Source organism: Oncorhynchus mykiss, chromosome 23 (assembly GCF_013265735.2).
Source record: "Oncorhynchus mykiss isolate Arlee chromosome 23, USDA_OmykA_1.1, whole genome shotgun sequence".
Lineage (NCBI taxonomy): Eukaryota > Metazoa > Chordata > Actinopteri > Salmoniformes > Salmonidae > Oncorhynchus > Oncorhynchus mykiss.
In genome coordinates this window covers 31,871,330-31,891,591 of record NC_048587.1, presented here as the reverse complement: position 1 = coordinate 31,891,591, position 20,262 = coordinate 31,871,330, and the positions used below count along the sequence as shown (strand labels likewise).

The 20,262-nt window shown below is 42.8% G+C and overlaps 1 protein-coding gene across 1 annotated transcript; it reads right to left on the bottom strand.

The window, feature by feature from the left end:
• Window positions 1–58: 58 nt before the first annotated feature.
• LOC110503062 (rho guanine nucleotide exchange factor 33) lies at window positions 59–19,858 on the bottom strand. Its single transcript, XM_021581423.2, has 15 exons — window positions 19,666–19,858; window positions 18,565–18,608; window positions 17,220–17,384; window positions 16,018–16,139; window positions 15,795–15,928; window positions 15,400–15,522; window positions 11,245–11,371; window positions 8,420–8,552; window positions 5,076–5,183; window positions 4,503–4,598; window positions 2,275–2,423; window positions 1,839–1,934; window positions 931–1,729; window positions 538–674; window positions 59–348 (listed from the first exon to the last, which is right to left on the bottom strand). The coding sequence occupies exons 1-15, from the start codon at window positions 19,685–19,687 to the stop codon at window positions 237–239; spliced, it is 2,367 nt and encodes a 788-aa protein (XP_021437098.2). The 5' UTR covers window positions 19,688–19,858; the 3' UTR covers window positions 59–236.
• Between the last annotated feature and the right edge of the window lie 404 nt (window positions 19,859–20,262).

The window sequence follows — 20,262 nt, the reverse complement described above, 5'->3', positions numbered from 1 at the left end:
AAGGCTTAAAAATCCTTATTTAACCTGTCTCCTCCCTTTCATCTACACTGAAGTGGATTTAACAAGTGACATCAATAAGGGATCATAGCGTTCACCTGCTCAGTCTGTCATGGAAAGAGCAGGTGTTCCTAATGCTTTGTACACTGTCTATATACCCCTAGAATTTCACTGGCACCTATTTGAAGCCTTTCTCAGAGAAATGTGTTTCTCTGCTGGTGAAGCTCTAGTCACACTTTTCACACGGCAGTCCCACGTTCGATGCCTAGGTGGGCGACTCTTGGGGTCTTGCCTGCCTCGTGATCACTAGAGTTCTGGCTGTCTGTCTTGTCTTTCTCTCCTCCCCCCGACCTAGAGGACACAGTATATATGAGGTTACTGCAACGTTAATAGTCCAAAAAAACGTGATACCCCATACAGCATTACTTGAGTCATTCCATCATGTATCTGACAAACATTGTTTATTCAACTTCAAATGAACCGTGGTGTAAAGTGCTGCTGATAAGTGACATTTTGGTCAGCAGATACAGTGTATCTTACTTTTTCTTGAAGAGCTTCTTGAAGGAGCTACGGAAGCCTCCCTTCTCCTGTTTCCGGCTCCTCTCACTGAAGGGGGTGTGGTAATTCGCCTCAGCCTTCCATCTTGGCTCCTCCCCCCAGGGTGGGCTCCCAGAGTCCTACATAAAGGAGTAATATTTGTTATACAGACACCCAGAGGTCTATAACAATATCACACACATAGTACATACTAGTCACAAATAGGCCCCAAATTGACACACACACCTCCCAGCAGTGCATAGCACTCACATTTATTTCTATGGCTGACCCACCCCTTTTCCATCTAAAAATGAACAACAGTCTTAGGGCTTCTCATAAACTCAACCCCACTGCTTATTAACTGTGGGCTCCATCCAGCCACTCCCTGATGCCCACCTTGTTGTGGTTGTTGTTATGCAGCTCCTTGTCAGTGGCTGCTATCTGTCTTTCTGGCTCTGCTTTGTGCTGCGGGGGGCTGATGGGGCTGTTGCTGCTGCTCTGGCCCTTGCTGCTGCGTGGGTGATATTTATTACTGGACTGTCTCTCTAGCTTGGCATGTTGGTGGGCCCCATGGTCCCTCAGGTGGTCAGACAGATGTCCGTGGCCACTGTCCCCACTCACAGTGCTGTCCAGCTGCAACCCGTTCAGGGATTTGCTCTTACACTGAGCGGCCTGCAGGGGGCGGTGGTGGTGAGCTTGCATCATTTGGGCCTCGTCCGGCGACACGCAACCCCGGCCAGGCAGCTGCTTGTACCTGCTCCCCCGGCTGCCCCCTCTGTTGTAGACCTCGCCAACAGCCTGATGGCTCTTAGGGCAACGCACAAAGGCGATGTCGATACTAGAGTCGGACGAAGCACTGGAGTAGTGGTCGAACAGGGACACGTTGTGGAGGGACGAGTCCGCATCCTCATACAGCCCCTCCAAGCCTGGAGGGTCCCCAGGGCGAAGGAACTCACCTTGAGCATCGGACAGGGCTGAGCCCGGGGTCAGCCGTTTGCCGGGCAGCTGCTCTGATGACCCCATCTCAGGGATACTCTGCAGGCCTGGGGGTTTGAGGCGAGGGTTGGTGTCAGGGGAGAAAAATGGGATGGGGGAGTCGGAGTGGTGGGCCTCGCTCTCCCAGTCCAGGAAGCGTCTAGACTGGATCTGCTCCAGGTGCCTCTGCTTGCTGCGTTTCACCTGGTTTCCATGCTCTCTGTGAGGGGAGAGGGAGAGGCTGTCAGCGGGACAGAGAGTTAGTTAATCAATGCATTAATGACTGACTGCTAATATTAATGGCTGAGTGTAGTCAGAACATAACTCACAGTATTGCGTTGCTGGTGGGGTAAGGGGAGCCCATCTCATTGGCTTGCATAACGTTACCACAGTCCACATTTTTGAAGAACTGCTTCATAGTTGACCTGCAACAAGAACAAGGTTGGAACTATATTTGTGCTTCGTTCACAGGATAGTTGGAACTAGGAAACTGACATTTTCGACTTGCTAACTGTATGTAGTTATACATGTGCCGCGTTCAACCAGTTAGCAAGTTGGACATTTCAGAGTTTCCTAGTTCCGAGTAGCACGTGAACGTGGCATTAGCCTCACAAAGAATTCTTCTTTATTTGGTCATATTCACAGGAGAATGTCTGTAAGGTATATCATCACAGTTCATTGTCCTCAGAGCAGTCCATCTGAATCCTGTCCCCATCTGCACAATCTTACCAAAACACCAAATCTGAGCCTGGATCAGAAGCTGACCTCTTGAGCTCTTTGCGGTTGTGCAGGAGCAGCTCTTTGTTGTGCTGCAGTAGGTGGGCGTACTGGGTGGTGAAGGCTCTGACCTGCTGGATACAAACCAGCAGCAGGTAGTAGTCAGGGTGCTCTGCATCCGTCTGCTTCAACAGAGTCTGAAACCAAAACAGGCCACACAGGGATGCTATTGACTTATCCCAGCTAGCACATAACGTTCTGAGAAACATATGTTTCTTAAAGCTTCGTGACAGTGTGGTTATTTTGCATACAACGTTCCCACAACTTTCTGTAAATAGTGCAGGATAGTTGCTTGGCTTTTGAATATTCTCAGCACATTTTTAAGGATTTTTTTTTCTTTCTTGGTATTTAATTACTTTAACACAATGTTTCCTAAAAGTTCAAACATGGTTACATTTAATGTAATTTCTGGTCATGTTCTAGGAATGTACTCCAACTGGTTTGATATCGGTAATGTTCTCAAATAGTTCCGCAAATGAAAGAATGTTCTTCTGTAGGAATTTCAGTACTTCCACAGAACATTCCACACAAGTTCCCATTAGGTTCTATTTAATGTCATATTTTTACTAGATTCTGGGAATGTTCTAAAAAAATAAAAAATAAATGTAACTTAAGTGAATGTATGGTTCTCTTTTATGTCAGTTCTTGGTCATATTCTGGGACAGTTCAAAAAAGTTACATTCTACTTATTGACATCAATTTACTCAATTCCATTCTCAGAACATGAAGAAAATGTTCCAGAAAAACCACAAGAAAATGTTTAATGTTCAGAAAGCGTTCTAAGAATGTTATTTAGAAACATATACATTTTGGTATAAGAACATGAAGAAAACTTTAGTAACGTTCAGAAAAAATTCATGATTTGATTTAAAAACATTTACATTCCATTCTCAGGGTCAGGAAAACTCTCTCGATCCTCTATCTTGTTAGGTGTGTTCATGTGTGTTGGTGAAACTTGATCTTAATGAGTGCTTGTTTCCTGGTTGGTTGAACAGACTAAAATGAACAGCTATGTATGTGGAAAAAAACATCTAACTTCACCCTGGTGGCTCAGTGGACTAGGGATAGAGAACAGAAGGGATAGAGAACAGAAGATCATAGGTTTGAATCTTTCTGATGCCACAATCAGTGTCACAATCAGTGGTGTAAAACTACTTTAAAGTACTACTTAAGTAGTTTTGTGAGGAATCTGTATTTTACTATTTATATTTTTGACTACTTTTACTTCACTATATTCCAAAAGAAAACGATGTACTTTAACTCCATACATTTTCCCTGACACCCAAAAGTACTCGTTACATTTTGAATGCTTAGCGAGACAGGAAAATGGTCCAATTCATGCACTTATCAAGAGAACATCCATGGTCATCCATACTGCCTATGATCTGGCAGACTCACTAAATACAAATGCTTTGTTTGTAAATTATGCCTGAGTGTTGGAATAGTCCTGTGCTATCCGTAAACAAATCTATACTTAAGTATATTTTAGCAATTACATTAACTTTTAATACTTAAGAACATGTAAAACCAAATACTTTAGACTTTTACTCAAGTAGTATTTTACTGGGTGACTTTCACTTTTACTTGAGTCATTTTTTGTTCAGGTATCTTTATTTTTACTCAAGTATGACAATTGGATAGTTTTTCCATCACTGGTCACAATAACAAAATAACTGTTTGCATGATTAATGCCTAGGCAAATTCATTTCCATGTATCCTATTGTATCTGTGCTTGGCGTTCAAAAAAAATGAACCCAAAATAAGCTAGCAGTGTTATTAAAAGTCTTATTGATACATTCAGGGAAAGTTTTAAGTTATTTAATTACCTTCAGATAATCTATAATGTCCATTATCAGAGTGGCAATAAAACCTAAGTGAAACAGGGAACCGGAGTGAAACATTCTCAGAACCTCCCTGCAACCTAAAAATGTACATTACCAGAACAGCCAAATGTTTACTTCTGTTCTCAGGAAACATGTAGCTTTGTTCCACAACCAATATGAAAAAAACATACATTCCCACAACTTCCAACCAATCAAATGTGCTAGCTGGGATGTGAACCTGGCACTAACCTGAGCAGTTTATACAGTACAGTTTATACAGTGTACTCTGATTAGAGATAACATACTATGATGGTGACGACTCTCTTTTCTAAATACCTATGGTGTGTTGGTGGTGTACTGTATGTATCAGATGTGAGTGTCATGGAGCCTGACCTGCAGCAGCTGAAGGTACACAGGGATCCTTTGCACTGGCTGGAGAAGCAGAGTGTGGAGAGAGGGGCGTGTCGTCTCGTCCCCGTTGATGTCACCCTGGAACATCAGACAGTCAATCAGAGAAGAGACCGTCAGTTGGTCCACACAGAAGTCATGTGAAATCAATTGTCGGAAAAGTTTACAGAGTAATAAAGACTGGGGATAAGATGTCATTAAAAAAAACTAAGTCATAATAAACTTCACTCAGGTATGCTCATCATGTGCTCTTTGTTCATCGAAATGTCAGAGATTTATTAAACGATCATTCGTAACAGGATTTCCTGAAATAACCCTTTCTTTCTGGATGACTGCACTACTGTGAGTTGTTCTCTGTGGGTAGCTCTATGCAGTGATTGTGGATATAGGGTCGTACTGAGGGTGCTGCATATGAAATAAATAAAAATAAAAATACTAGCCCTATATTACTCCTGTATGAGCGGAGTAACCCAAGCTAAAACACCCCCAACTCAAAACATCTTCCCATGGCCATGATTGCGGTCAATACTGCCTGGTTGTTCAGCATTCTTTGTTTACCTCAAACAGGCCGGCTGCTTTTAGTGTGGTGGTGGTCAACATGTTGACCACAGACAGACATTCAGGCAGCTCCTTCAGATACGACACATAGAAGTCCAGGAAATCACTCTGTTGAAGACAGACAAGATGGAGAATTAGAAACACAGGCAGACATTCAGCCAGTCAGCCAGTCAGTCAGTCACTGAAACTCAGAAGATAGGGTCATAGAGTGTAGACAGACAGACAGACACAGTCAGTCAGTCACTGAAACTCAGTAGATAGGGTCATAGAGTGTAGACAGACAGACAGACACAGTCAGTCAGTCAGTCAGCAATTGAAACTCAATACAGTGTCTTGCGAAAGTATTCACCCCCTTGGCATTTTTCCTATTTTGTTGCCTTACAACCTGGAATTAAAATTGATTTTTTTTGGGGGGGGGGGGTTGTATCATTGGATTTACACAACATGCCTACCATTTTGAAGATACAAAATATTTTTTCTTGTGAAACAAACAAGAAATAAGACAAAAAAAACTGAAAACTTGAGTATTATTCACCCCCCTAGTCAATACTTTGTAGAGCCAACTTTTGCAGCAATTACAGCTGCAATTCTCTTGGGGTATATCTCTTTAAAAGTGTAGACAGACAGACAGTCAGTCAGTTAGTCATTGAAACTCAGTAGATAGAGTCATAGTCTAGACCAGAGTGTAGACAGACAGAGAACATAGACAGAGACTAAATGGAACATAGACAGAGACTAAATCTATCCTCTCTCCCCAATCCCCATGTCTCTCCTGAGTGTCAGATGTGATCTTGTGATGAATTTTAAGGACTCAACATGTGATGGTGTAATTGGTGAGGAGATGCACTGTGTCACAGCGGGCACGGTTCCACGATGGGAAAAAATGGGGCTTAGACCCGTTAGTTGAAACTTGTGACTCCCCAGTTTTAGTTTAATGTCCCTACATTAAAATTGCAAAAAAGTACAAATTATTAAACGAAGGTAGGCACAACATCTGTATCTCCGCTGCACTGTTTCAGCACAATGGACAGAATGTGTGTAGGGGGGGCTATGGAAAGCCACTGGGGTGGTTAGGTATGACTCCTTTGGGTTCCCATGAAAAGCGGGAAAAAACACTTCTCATCTGCGGTAGGCTAAGTGAAAAATGTGTAACGTTTGATTTCGATTTATAAGGGCGTGGTAAAGCTGCTTCACTTATCTCTGCCTCACGCCCCACCACAACAGAGTTTAGATAGCTTCTTAGCTAGTTAGCTGTAAAAAGCATTAGTGTTTTTAGCCAAACCAGCTAATCTGCCACGATGGATATCAGAAATTGGCTTTGCCAAAGTACACAAACAAAGAAGGAGAAAGACAGCAATGAGCAGCAGCATCAAACCACCAAGGCAGCCGCCAAGCTCAGCAGTGATGAGAGGGGATACTAGTCAGTTGCACAGCTGAATGCATTCAACCTAAATGTGTCTTCCATATTTAACCCAACCCCTCTGAATCAGAGAGGTGCGGGGGCTGCCTTAATTGTCATCGGCCGCCAGGGTAGCAGTTGTTGTTGGGGGTTAAAGGGACATTTTTTATATTTCAACTTCATATTCATCATCTCCAGCATGACCCCAACATCAATATATGTGAAAACTGTGTGTTTCTGTGTTTTGACATCATTGGTGTGCATTGTGTGATTTTAACCAATTATTGCCTAGCAATTGCCTACTTATTGGTTGATGATGATGTCATTGGAAACGCTTATCTACCTCACTACAAAACCTAGAAACATGTAGCAGAACTGCAGATTTCTCCACCCTGCCAGCTCAGGGATTCCAACCAGTGACCTTTTGGTTACTGGCACAACAATCTTGACCGCTAGGCTACCTGCCACCCTTGAGAGGGCTGGAATACTTGGTTACTGCTGAATGATGCCCCTGGGTATAGCTACATATCGGTATGTTTCATCATAGATTCAGATACATTCTATTATGGATTTCTTGGTAGCCGATTGGTTTTCATGGTTGTAAATGGAACTGTATGTATTGGAAACATGTTTAAGGTAGGCCAGCATTGCTTAATTGATTACTTGGGTCAAATTTGAATTACAGAAGTGTATTGTGCCATATAACAATGTGTTGCTGTACTCATGAGCGACATGGTTTTCCATGTTGGAAGCGGGCCTGTAGGCTTATTTGTTTGTCAAGCCAGGCTGCATCTCACTGTATTTGACTGTAGACTATGTTTTGGTTATTTGGATCTCCATTCACCTTTTGTTATACTGTGTTTGTTTACTGTTAATGTAACTAGCCTAAATATAGATTGTCATGCCTTTTTGATCTGATATTTTGGCACCGCTACTACTTGGCACCGCTGTTTTATTCGGTTTGCATTCGCAGTTGTCCGTATTCTAAGGCAAACTGCTATTCAGTATTTTAGTTTTTATGCATAAATGACTAGGCCAGTACTTTCAGCATTTAGTTTGCATTATTTTGGTAAGACAGCAGTGTGTACAGCTGCATTCACATAGGCTGTTTGTAATAGGTGAATTACCTTATCTATCTTGTAGCCTGTGTTCATCACCAATATGTACATGCTTGAGTGCAGTGGTGTCAAACTCATTCCTCGGAGGGCCAAGTGTCTGCAAGTGTTTAGTGTTTCCTTTCAATTTAAAACTAGACAACCGTTGAGGGGCGTTCCTTACTAATTAGTGACCTTAATTCATAAACCAAGTGCAAGAGAGGAGCGAAAACCCGCAGATGCTCGGCCCTCCGTGGAATGAGTTTGAAACATACTTTAGTGTGTAAGGCGCTGTCCATTGTGCTGATACAGTGCAGGGGTGATAGGCTACAGATTAAACGCCAAACCTGCCACTCAAGCACTCAATCAATAGTCTCAGAGTCTTGGCATTTGAATGTTTAGAGTCTTGGCACTTTATGTTTGGTGTGACATAAGCAGAATTCAATATAATTCCAATGCAAGAACCCCCCAAAATTGTGCCGCATCACCGAATTCAACTGCCCCCCTTAGTCACTTTATCCTAGCGCCAGGTCTGAGTCACAGCCTTTCCCCTGGACAGTCTCCTCTGGGGGCCCTAACTGCTAACGCCACCAATCAATTAATTTCCCTCGTTCAATCAGTCCCACCCACCCAATCAGTCCCACCCAAATCACATTGGTCCTAATACAATAAGCACCTAATAGACTGGATACTGTATGTGAGGGGTAATGTAGGTTGCAGCCAGACTGTGGCACAATCACTAGAGTAGAGCCCTGAGTTTCTCTGGGTCAGTTTACCTGGTCCGGGTTAAACCCTTGAAGACTCCTTTCCATGACTTCATGGGTCATTGTTGGCTGTGAAAAAAGGAATACCTCTTTGCTGGTGAGCCTCATGAATACATCTCCCATGATGCCCTGCCACTGGCGCTTGAGCACCCTCTCCTGCAGGGTGTGAAGCAGCTCCAGGTGTTGCTGGATGAGGAAACGTAGAGAACTGGGGAATGGCCTGGAGAGAGACAAAGGAGAAGGATACAAAACACATCACCACATTACACTGTGAGGAGAGAGAGGTTCAGAAGAGTGGTTGATTAAAGCTCAAACAGAACTGGAGAAATGTGAAAAGATATGAAGGCTGGATGGATGAAAGAGAGAGGGAAACAGATGCATTTAACTACAGAAAGAGACAAAGGAGACGACAGAATTGAAATGATGGAATTGGAAGATGCATTTAAACATGGTGGTGTTAGCAGACAGAATACTGAGGTAAATGGACCAGTGAAAGTTGTTATTATAATAATGGGAGTAGGCTAGTAATAGTAATTGCACTGTAAGTAACAGTCATAGCATGCTGACAGTAATAGCATGTTTCACAGCAGTATTTTATATTTTGCAGCAGTAATTTATCATTCGTTGTTTATGAACCTGAACCTAAGGGTTCTACCAAGGTCAATGTTGAGAACAACAGTTAAAAATGTAATTTGCTTCAACGAGTCATAGTGCACTATTAAACCCTAACCCTGAACCTTAAAGCACTGGCCCAGTGCGACAAATGTACAAACCTAATTGAATTGGTTCCTACAAAGCCTATATTTATGTAATAGTGGTCCATTGGCTCTGTTGCTGTGAACTATAACAAAACCGTTCAGCCACAGTGTGGCTACTACAGTGGCTTGTGAAAGTATTCAACCCCCTTGGCATTTTTTTGTTGTTGTTGCCTTACAACCTGGAAAATTGATTATTGGGGGTTTATCATTTGATTTACACAACATGCCTACCACTTTGAAAATGCAAAATATTTTTTATTGTGAAACAAACAAGAATTAAGACAAAAAAAAACTGAAAACTTGAGCGTGCATAATTTCACCCCCCAAAAGTCAATACTTTGTAGAGCCAACTTTTGCAGCAATTACAGCTGCAAGTCTCTTGGGGCATGTCTCTATAAGATTGGCACATCTAGCCACTGGAATTTTTGCCCATTCTTCAAGGCAAACTGCTCCAGCTCCTTCAAGTTGAATGGGTTCCACTGGTGTACAGCAATCTTTAAGTCATACTACAGATTCTCAGTTGGTTTGAGGTCTGGGTTTTGACTAGGCCATTCCAAGACATTTAAATGTTTCCCCTTAAACCACTCAAGTGTTGCTTTAGCAGTATGCTTAGGGTCATTGTCCTGCTGGAAGGTGAACCTCTGTCCCAGTCTCAAATCTCTGGAAGACTGTAACAGGTATCCCTCAAGAATTTCCCTGTATTTAGCGCCCAACCAGTATTCCTTCAATTCTGACCAGTTTCCCAGTCCCTGCCGATGAAAAACATCACCACAGCATGATGCTGCCACCACCAGGCTTCACTGTGGGGAGGTGTCTTGGGGTGATGAGAGGTGGTGGGTTTGTGCCAGACATAGCGTTTTCCTTGATGGCCAAAAATCTACATTTCAGTCTCATCTGACCAGAGTACCTTCTTCCATGTGTTTTGGGAGTCTCCCACATGCCTTTTGGAAAACACCAAACGTGTTCGCTTATTTTTTTCTGGCCTCTCTTCCGTAACGCCCCGATCTGTGGAGTGTACGGCTTAAAGTGGTCCTATGGACAGATACTCCAATCTCCACTGTGGAGCTTTGTAGCTCCTTCAGGGTTATCTTTGGTCTCTTTGTTGCCTCTCTGATTAATGCCCTCCTTGCCTGGTCCATGAGTTTTGGCAGGTTTGTTTTTGTGCCATATTCTTTCCATTTTTTAATCATGGATTTAATGGTGCTCTGTGGGATGTTCAAAGTTTCTGATATTTTTTTATAACTCAACCCTGACCTGTACTTCTCCACATGACACGCCCTGACCTTAGTTATCTTTGTTTTCTTTATTATTTGGTTGGGTCAGGGTGTGACAAGGGTGGTTTGTGTAGTTTTTGTATTGTCTAGGGGTTTTTGTATGTTTATGGGGTTCACCATTCTAGGTGTTTTTATGTCTATGGTTGCCTAGATTGGTTCTCAATCAGAGGCAGCTGTTTATCATTGTCTCTGATTGGGGACCATATTTAGGTAGCCATATTCCTTGGATAGTTTGTGGGTTGTTATTCTATGTTTAGTTGCCTGTTTGCACTAGTCATATAGCTTCATGGTTCGTTTTGTATAGTTTGTTCAGTGTTCGTTCTTTTCATTAAAAGAGTTATGTATGCTTATCACACTGCGCCTTGGTCTCCTCATTATGACGACCGTGACACCACAACTTTGTCCCTGACCTGTTTGGAGAGCTCCTTGGACTTCATAGTACCGCTTGCTTGGGGGTGCCCCTTGCTTAGTGGTGTTGCAGACCCTGGGGCCTTTCAGAACAGGTGTATATATACTGAGATCATGTGACACTTAGATTGCACACAGGTGGACTTTATTTAGCTAATTATGTGACTTCTGAAGGTAATTGCTTGCACCAGATCTTATTTAGGGGCTTCACAGGAAAGGGGGCGAATACATATGCACGCACCACTTTTCCGTTTTTTTATTTTGGATAATTTTTTGGTTATTTTTTAAATTTCACTTTATCAATTTGGATTATTTTGTGTATGTCCATTACATGAAATCCAAATAAAAATCAATTTAAATTACAAGTTGTAATAAAACAAAATAGGAAAAACGCCAAGGGGGATGAATACTTTTGCAAGGCACTGTACATCTCACATAAATGTGTAAATAATAACCGTCAGTGGTACAGTACCGTTTGTCTTTGGTGTGGAGGTCCTCTGTGCTGTTGAAGGTGATGTTGGCTTTCAACAGGAGAGACAGGTACGACACATACACCCTCTCTGACTCCAACAGCTCCAGTGCAGCCATCTGCCTCTTACCTGACACACACACACACACACGCACACACACGCACACACACGCACACACACGCACACACACACACACACACACACACACACACACACACACACACACACACACACACACACACACACACACACACACACACACACACACACACACACACACAACGTGCAAAAGAAGCAACACACTGACTTTCAGTTGAAGTCAGTTTACATACACTTAGGTTGGAGTCATTTAAAACATGTTTTTCAACCACTCCACAAATTTCTTGTTAACAATCTATAGTTTTGGAAAGTCGGTTAGGACATCTACTTTGTGCATGACACAAGTCAGTTTTCCAACAATTGTTAACAGACAGATTATGTCACTTTTAATTCACTGTATCAGTGTATTCACTGTAATCCTCTTCCACCATAGTCCCTGTGCCCAAGAAAACAAAGGCAACCTGCCTAAATGACTACAGACGCGTAGCACTCATGTCCATAGCCATGAAGTGCTTTGAAAGGCTGGTAATGGCTCACATCAACACCATTATCCCAGAAGCCCTTGACCCATTCCAATTTGCATAGCGCCTAAGCAGATCCACAGATGATGCAATCTCTATTACACTCCACACTGCCCTTTCCCACCTGGACAAAAGGAACACCTATGTGAGAATGCTATTCATTGACTATAGCTCAGCGTTCAATACCATAGTACCCTCAAAGCTCATCACTAAACTAAGGATTCTGGGACTAAACACCTCCCTCTGCAACTAGATCCTGGACTTCCTGACAGGCCGCCCCCAGGTGGTGAGGGTAGGTAGCAACACATCTGCCACACTGATTCTCAACACTGGAGCCCCCCAGGGGTGTGTGCTCAGTCCCCTCCTGCACTCCCTGTTGACCCACGACTGCATGGCCAGGCACGACTCCAACACCATCATTGAGTTTGCAGATGACACAACCGACAACAACAAGACAGCCTACAGGGAGGAGGTCAAAGACCTGGCAGGGTGGTGCCAGAATATCAACCTATCCCTCAACGTAACCAAGACTAAGGAGATGATTGTGGACTACAGGAAAAGGAGGACCGAGCACGCCCCCATTCTCATCGACGGGGCTGTATTGGAGCAGGTTGAGAGCTTCAAGTTCCTTGGTGTCCACATCACCAACAAACTAGAATGGTCCAAACACACCAAGACAGTCGTGAAGAGGGCACGACAAAGCCTATTCCCCCTCAAGAAACTAAAAAGATTTGGCATGGGTCCTGAGATCCTCAAAATGTTTGACAGCTGCAATATCGAGAGGTATGGTTGCATCACTGCCTGGTACAGCAATTGCTCAGCCTCTCTCTACTACCGCATGGCAAGCGGTACCGGAGTGCCAAGTCTAGGACAAAAAGGCTTCTCAACAGTTTTTACCCCCAAGCCATAAGACTCCTGAACAGCTAATCAAATTACTATTTGCATTGTGTCCCCCCCCAACCCCTCTTTTACGCTGCTGCTACTCTCTGTTTATCATATATGCATAGTCACTTTAATTATACATTCATGTACATACTACCTCAATTGGCCTGACCAACCAGTGCTCCCACACATTGGCTAACCGGGCTATCTGCATTATGTCCCGCCACCCGCCACCCACCACCCACCAACCCCTCTTTTACGCTACTGCTACTCTCTGTTCATCATATGTGCATAGTCACTTTAACCATATCTACATTTACATACTACCTCAATCAGTCCGACTAACCAGTGTCTGTATTTAGCCTTGCTACTGTTATTTTTCACTGTCTTTTTACTGTTGTTTTTATTTCTTTACTTACCTATTGTTCACCTAATACATTTTTTTGTACTGTTGGTTAGAACCTGTAAGTAAGCATTTCACTGTAAGATCTACACCTGTTGTATTCGGCGCACGTGACAAATAAACTTTGACTTGATTTGATCACAATTCCAGTGGGTCAGAAGTTTACATACACTAAGTTGACTGTGCCTTTAAACAGCTTGGAATATTCCAGAAAATTATGTAATGGCTTTAGAAGCTTCTGATAGGCTAATTGACATCATTTGAGTCAATTGGAGGTGTAACTGTGGATGTATTTCAAGGCCAACCTTCAAACTCAGTGCCTCTTTGCTTGACATCATGGGAAAATCAAAAGAAATCAGCCAAGACCTCAGAAAATGAATTGTAGACTTCCACAAGTCTGATTCATCCTTGGGAGCAATTTCCAAATGCCTGAAGGTTCCGTGTTCATCTGTACAAACAATAGTACACAAGTATAAACACCATGGGACCACGCAGCCATCATACCGCTCAGGAAGGAGATGCGTTCTGTCTCCTAGAGATGAACGTACTTTGGTGCGAAAAGTGCAAATCAATCCCAGAACAACAGCAAAGGACCTTGTGAAGATGCTGGAGGAAACAGGAACAAAAGTATCTATATCCAAAGTAAAACAAGTCCTATATCGACATAACCTGAAAGGCCGCTCAGCAAGGAAGAAGCCGTTGCTCCAAAACCGCCATAAAAATGCCAGACTACGGTTTGCACCTGCACATGGGGACAAAGATCGTACATTTTGGAGAAATGTCCTCTGGTCTGATGAAACAAAAATATAACTGTTTGGCCATAATGACCATCGTTATGTTTGGAGGAAAAAGGGGGAGGCTTGCAAGCCCGAAGAACAGCATCCCAATTGTTAAGCATGGTGGTGGTTTCATCATGTTTTGGGGGTGCTTTGCAGCAGGAGGGACTGGTGCACTTCACAAAATAGATGGCATCATGAGGGAGGAAAATTATGTGGATATATTGAAGCAACATCTCAAGACATCAGTCAGGAAGTTAAAGCTTGGTCGCAAATGGGTCTTCCAAATGGACAATGACCCCAAGCATTCTTCCAAAGTTGTGGCAAAATGGCTTAAGGACAACAAAGTCAAGATATTGGAGTGGCCATCACAAAGCCCTGATCTCAATCCCATAGAAATGTTGTGGGCAGAACTGAAAAAGCATGTGCGAGCAAGGAGGCCTACAAACCAGACTCAGTTACACCAGCTCTGTCAGGAGGAATGGGCCAAAATTCACCCAACTTATTGTGGGAAGCTTGTGGAAGGCTACCTGAAACATTTGACCCAAGTTAAACAATTTAAAGGCAATCCTACCAAATACTAATTGAGTGTATGTAAACTTCTGCCCCACTGGGAATGTGATGAAATAAATAAAAGCGGAAATAAATCATTCTCTACTATTATTCTGACATTTAACATTCTTAAAATAAAGTGGTGATCCTAACTGACTAAAGCAGGGAATTTTTACTATGATTAAATGTCAGGAATTGTGAAAAACTGAGTTTAAATGTATTTGGCTAAGGTGTATGTGAACTTCTGACTTCAACTGTATATACTGTAGTTCTGTTGGCTGGGTGTCTCTGACTAGCAGAAGGGCCCAACATCGGCTATGATTCATATATAAAGCACTTCTCCATAAACTCCCATACTACCTCACCTTACTTCTAAACTGGAAATTGAGTAAGTATGTAAGATACTCACTCTCAAGACTGGTTGGTACTAGAGGTTCCACTGATCTCCTCTGCTTTAGGGAAGTCTGCTTTCAGTTACTATGCCCCACAGTTCACTTTAAAACTAGATTTTTTTGGTCCCAAAAGGGGAATTTGGGGCTCTGATAATATATATTCCCCTTTTGGGACCAAAACATCTAGTTTTAAAGTGAACTGTGGGGCATATATATATGTATATATATATTGTTTGATTGATTGTATATATTCGTTTCTACTACCCTTTTTGAATGTAATATAAGTTATTTGAAATGTTGTAACTGTTATTTTGTAGTGATCATTCCTGAATGTGTTGCTCACATTGTTTCAATTGTTGTTCTCAGGCCACCACTGGAAATGAAGGTTAATAAAAACAAGTGTGCTTTTTACACAGCTGTGACCTATGAAATGGGAATAAGTCTATTGACTACAAAAACATTTAATGTAGGGCTCTGTAATGTAACAAGGGAATAAGTCACTGTGTGTAATGTCAGTGGTGATGTGCCTCACTGTTTTCTGAGGCACTCTGTGCATCCGTGTCGTTCCGGCTCTCTTTCGATTCTGTCCACACTGGAGACTTAGACTGACCCCTCTGGGGCAGGCCACCGGCTGCCTCCTGCTCTGAGTTAGAGGCTGCACCACACACAGTACATACACAGGGAGATACACAGGTATTTGATTCAGCTAAAGCAAGTATGTTCAATGGCTAACCCTAACCCACTGGGCACACAGTGGTTGAAGCAATGTTTTCCACGTCATTTCAATGAAATGACGTTGAGCCAACGTGGAATAAACGTTGAATTGACGTCTTTGCCCAATGGGTAAGGACCAGCTAGTCAGTACATCGATGACACACATACAGGATCTGCTATGGATTCTGTCTGTCCCTCAGAGGTATAACTCACTCTGTGTCGAGGCTATGGTCCTGTGTGGAGAGATGCTGGGCAGGCTGGCAAAGTAATGCTGGATGACGTTGAGCTCTGTCTGGTTGGAGAGACACTCATGGCCCTCCCCATGGCAGTCCCCTTTGGAGCTTTTTCTGACAAAATCAAGGGGAATGGTGAGTTAATTTCAGGTGAAGAAAGTATGTGCGTGAATGTTTGTGCATGCTACATGTGTGTCACATACCTCTGTTGAACGGGCCGGATCTCTCTGCCGGTCTCTGATCGGAGGAACTCCAGGCCATCCTGTAGCTCTTTCTGTCTGCTGCTAACCTCTTTGATCTGGGTTAGAGCACTGCTCAGGTCCTCCTAAACACAACCAGGACATACATTCAGTGGCCAGTTTATTAGGTAGGTTCACGAAAATGGTTTCGCTCCTACAGACATGGCTTTGGCTTGCTATATAAAGCAGGCAGACAGGCATCAAGGAATTTAGTCACTGTTCAATTGAATGTTAGAATGGGCAAAACGAGGGAACTCTCGACTTTTTCACGTGGTATGATTGTCGGTGCCAGGCGCGCCGGTTTCAGTATCTCAGAAATGGCCGGCCTCCTGGGCTTTTCACGCACGACAGTATCTAGGGTTACCAAGATTGGTGCGACAAACAAAAAACATCCAGTCAGATGCAGTCCTGTGACCGAAAACAGCTCATTGATAAGAGAGGTCAAAGGGGAATGGCAAGAATCATGCAAGTAATGCGCAGTACAGCATCTTGAAATGCACAACTCATCGATCATTGTCACGGATGTGCTATTTCAACAGATGACAACACCGGGTTCCACTCCCATCAGCTAAAAACAAGAAGAAGTGGCTCCAGTGGGCACGTGATAAACAACATGGGATAATTGAAGAGTGGAAAAACATTGCCTGGTCCGACAAATCCTGGTTCCTGTTGCGTCATGCTGATGGCAGATTCAGGATTTGGCATAAGCAGCATGAGTCCATTGCCCCAGCCTGCCTGGTGTCAACAGTATAGGCTGGTGCGGTGGTGTAATGGTGTGGGGAATGTTTTCCTGGCACACGTTAGGTCCCTTGATACCAATTGAGCAATGTTTCCATGCCCCAAATAATTCAGGTTGTTCTGGAGACAAAGGGGGTCTGACCCGGTAGTAAATGGGTGTATCTAATAAATTGGCCACTGTGTATAGCACAATCACATCACTATGATATCTAGCTACATTCACAATGTACATTCACATGTACCATGTACCAGATAACTACATACTGCAACACTTTTTTTGTGTGTTAAGCATCCTGCTTGAATTGCTAGAAACTGTTACTGGTTTTACTGTAGTCCACTTGTATGGTATGAGCAGAATGACAAACAGGCAATTTTTTTGGTTTCAGATATCAGTGAGGATCCGTTAAGTCATGTGGGGAGTACGGTACCTTAAACGTGTTGAGGGAGTTCCTGATTCCCATGATCCTGTCATCCAGGTCTCTCTGGTGTGCCTGAGCCCTCTCTTCCAGACTGCTGTCCCTCTGCTGCAGCGCAGCCATGTCCTGTAACACCCCCTGGAGCAACGTACGCAGCTCTGCCACCAAGGACTGCAGCTGGAGCACCAGGTCAGAGGTTAGCAGTCAGGATGTAACAACCGTTACTACAGTGATATGATTGTTTGTGACATTGCTAAAGGCTCCAAAATGTCCAGAACATAACTGTGAAATGCTACATTGGTTCCATATGTGTGGGTGAATAAATGACTTAGCTGTTTTAACCATAGTAGTAATAATTTTGTGGGTGCTTATATTTGTCCTACTTTACACATGTACAAGTGTGTATTAATACGCATGCGTGAATCTGAAATATTTTTTTCCCTGAGACACCCTCGGAGAGTGGAGTCACGGCCAGGATCTGAAATGATCAACAGCGTCCCTGGAGCACATAGGGTTAAGTGCCTTGCTCAAGGGCACATGGACAGTTTTTTTTACCATGTCGGCTTGGGGATTGGAACTAGCGATCTTTCGGTTATTGGCCCAATGCTCTAGAGGGTTCTCGTATGGGGACAGCCCAAAAAGCCTTTTTCTAAGAGTGTATCAGCGGTCAGCTAGGTCACAGCTCATTTTGCCACAGGGTTTGTTTCCTACAACGCTCTCCACTGAGTCACATTATCCTCGTTATCTTTTTCATTGTTGTTGTCGTTTGGGGTGTCCCAATTTCTCTTTTTCCCCTTCTGTTATATGCCAGCAGTGATTCCCTTTTTTCTCTCCTTTGGTGTAGCTGCCGTTCTTAGGATGTTGGGTTATTGAATTTAGTCTGCAGAGATAAGTGAATCAGCTCATGTGAACAGACAGGGGTTCAGGCTGCTGCCAGCCCCAGTCATCTTCTCTTCACTCCTCTACTCTGTGGATACGGTCATGTGAAAGCCATCAGGCTGCAGATTCATTAGGGCAGCTGCCCTTCTTTACAGATGTACAGATGTTATCTCTGTGTTACTGTGCAATACCCTGCCTCTGCTCACTCCTTTAGAGTGCATAACAATGCAGTACACACGCAACACAAACAGTACCTTACAGCAGTGCAACAACGTCTGTGTATTATATTGTACCTTACAGCTGTCCAGTACTGTTACGATATTTTACATATCTGTAGCATTTTGTTAGAACATACTGTATACCAGTCCATTGACATGCATTTACATATAATAAGATTAGAGACAGGCCGTAGCCGAGGCTATTCCCATTTCTCTGGCATTGTGTCTCTTGCAAAGGGACTGACTATAGAGCTGTTTACCTGAAAAATCTCTAGGTTGGCCTCCTCCATTTCCTGGTTTTGTTCTAGAAGTCAAGGCCATCAGTTAACCACACATCAATATGGATTTACTGTAGCTCCCTGTCACTCACACATCACTATGGAGAAAATCCTCAGTTACTCAGACACAGCTCCCAATTATACACAAACCATTATTTGGAGATACAGAACAAAATAGACTATGATAAAGACAAATCATATAGTCATGTGGGATGTCCAACACAATGTCTCATTTTGCACCCTATGCACAGTAAATAATGTAAGAGGATTAAGGACACAAGCATTAAGCCACTGGCAGGCAGACTAAATATGGATTGCTGATATATTTAGTCTAATTTATAATGCATCACCCTTCTACCAAATGCTAAGGATCATGCCATTCATTTGTTACTTGGAAAAATGATTTAGATTTAAGAGTGCTTAATCCTTACGTGTTACCCAAACTCTGAAATTCTACATGTAATGTTAAGGTAGACAAGGCTTGTGTCATCAAACAGTTGTACCATAGTGGAAATACCCTACTGAACTCAATCTGTTTCTGTTCAAATGCCAAATGTCCAATCAGCGAGCAGCATTTAAAGGTCATTTTAAATGTCTGCTTATCATACATTATGCATTTGAGCTTGTGCTGGAGTTACATATTCTGAACAGGAATACACATTTCCTGAAAAAAATAACAATGTAAAAGATAATTCAAGACAACTAATTTGGACCAAATTTGAAGTCTTCCAATGGTTTTGTCGTGCGTCAGAGTTTTGCCACTTAACCAGTTCTTAAGACATTGGATTGTCAGATAGTCATGTAATGCCGAAGAACATTGAATGAGAAATTCAAGCATGCCAACTTTGTTTCAATATTTTTCCAATAACTGTCCATCAACAACAGGTTTCATAAAAAGCGTATTTGTCCATGTAACCAGTTCAAACACATAAAACAATCTGTTACGCACAGCACCCCAAAGATATTCCACATCAACAATACAATCATTTTTCTTTACTGTAGCATCTCTATAAACCATGTGACTACCAACAAATCATAAAAACACAAAACCATCACCATCTTGATTATAGAACCAGAATTTACCTTCTGTCTTGCTGTTTTCCATAGTTCCTGTTCCTACCTAGACCACAAACAGGGTTGTGTAGTTTTAGTGTTCAAGGCACTCCTCTGTTCTGTCCTCCTCTGAACACTGTCCTGCCGAACCCTCGCTCTAAACCATGTGAGTCTGATGATCCTCCACACAAAAAGGGCCCTTGTGTACAGTAAGTGGAATGATGGTGGGAGAGGACAGACAGAGAGAGGGAGAGAGATGGAAGAGAGGGGTAGAGCTTAAGGGCTTTTGACACTCCTTCATGAGGAGACAATTGGACAGCTGATTCGATTTCCCCTTAACATGAATGCCCAATTTCATAGAAAAGATCAAACAGAACTGTGACACAGGATTTGGTCAGCTCAGGCGGGTGACATGCAAAAGGTAGTCAGGATATGATGCCATTTTAGTCACTGTACATTTTCTATGTGATTCCATACAGTATTTGGCCAAGTTTACTTGATGACTGTGTCTGTATGTTACTGTTAGAAACAGTGATGTGTGATGTGATTCAGTGTGTTGTGTGTTATGAACACAATTAAGTAGGCCTATTGCATATGATGCTGTAGTATATTTTTACTTCAGCATGT

Coding starts and splice junctions, on each gene's coding strand:
- LOC110503062 (XM_021581423.2), bottom strand. CDS start 19,687: ATGGAAAACAGCAAGACAGAAG. Junction 15,523..15,794: donor GACCATAGCCTCGACACAGA/GTGAGTTATACC, acceptor TGTGTGGTGCAG/CCTCTAACTCAGAGCAGGAG. Junction 349..537: donor AAGAAGCTCTTCAAGAAAAA/GTAAGATACACT, acceptor TGTGTCCTCTAG/GTCGGGGGGAGGAGAGAAAG.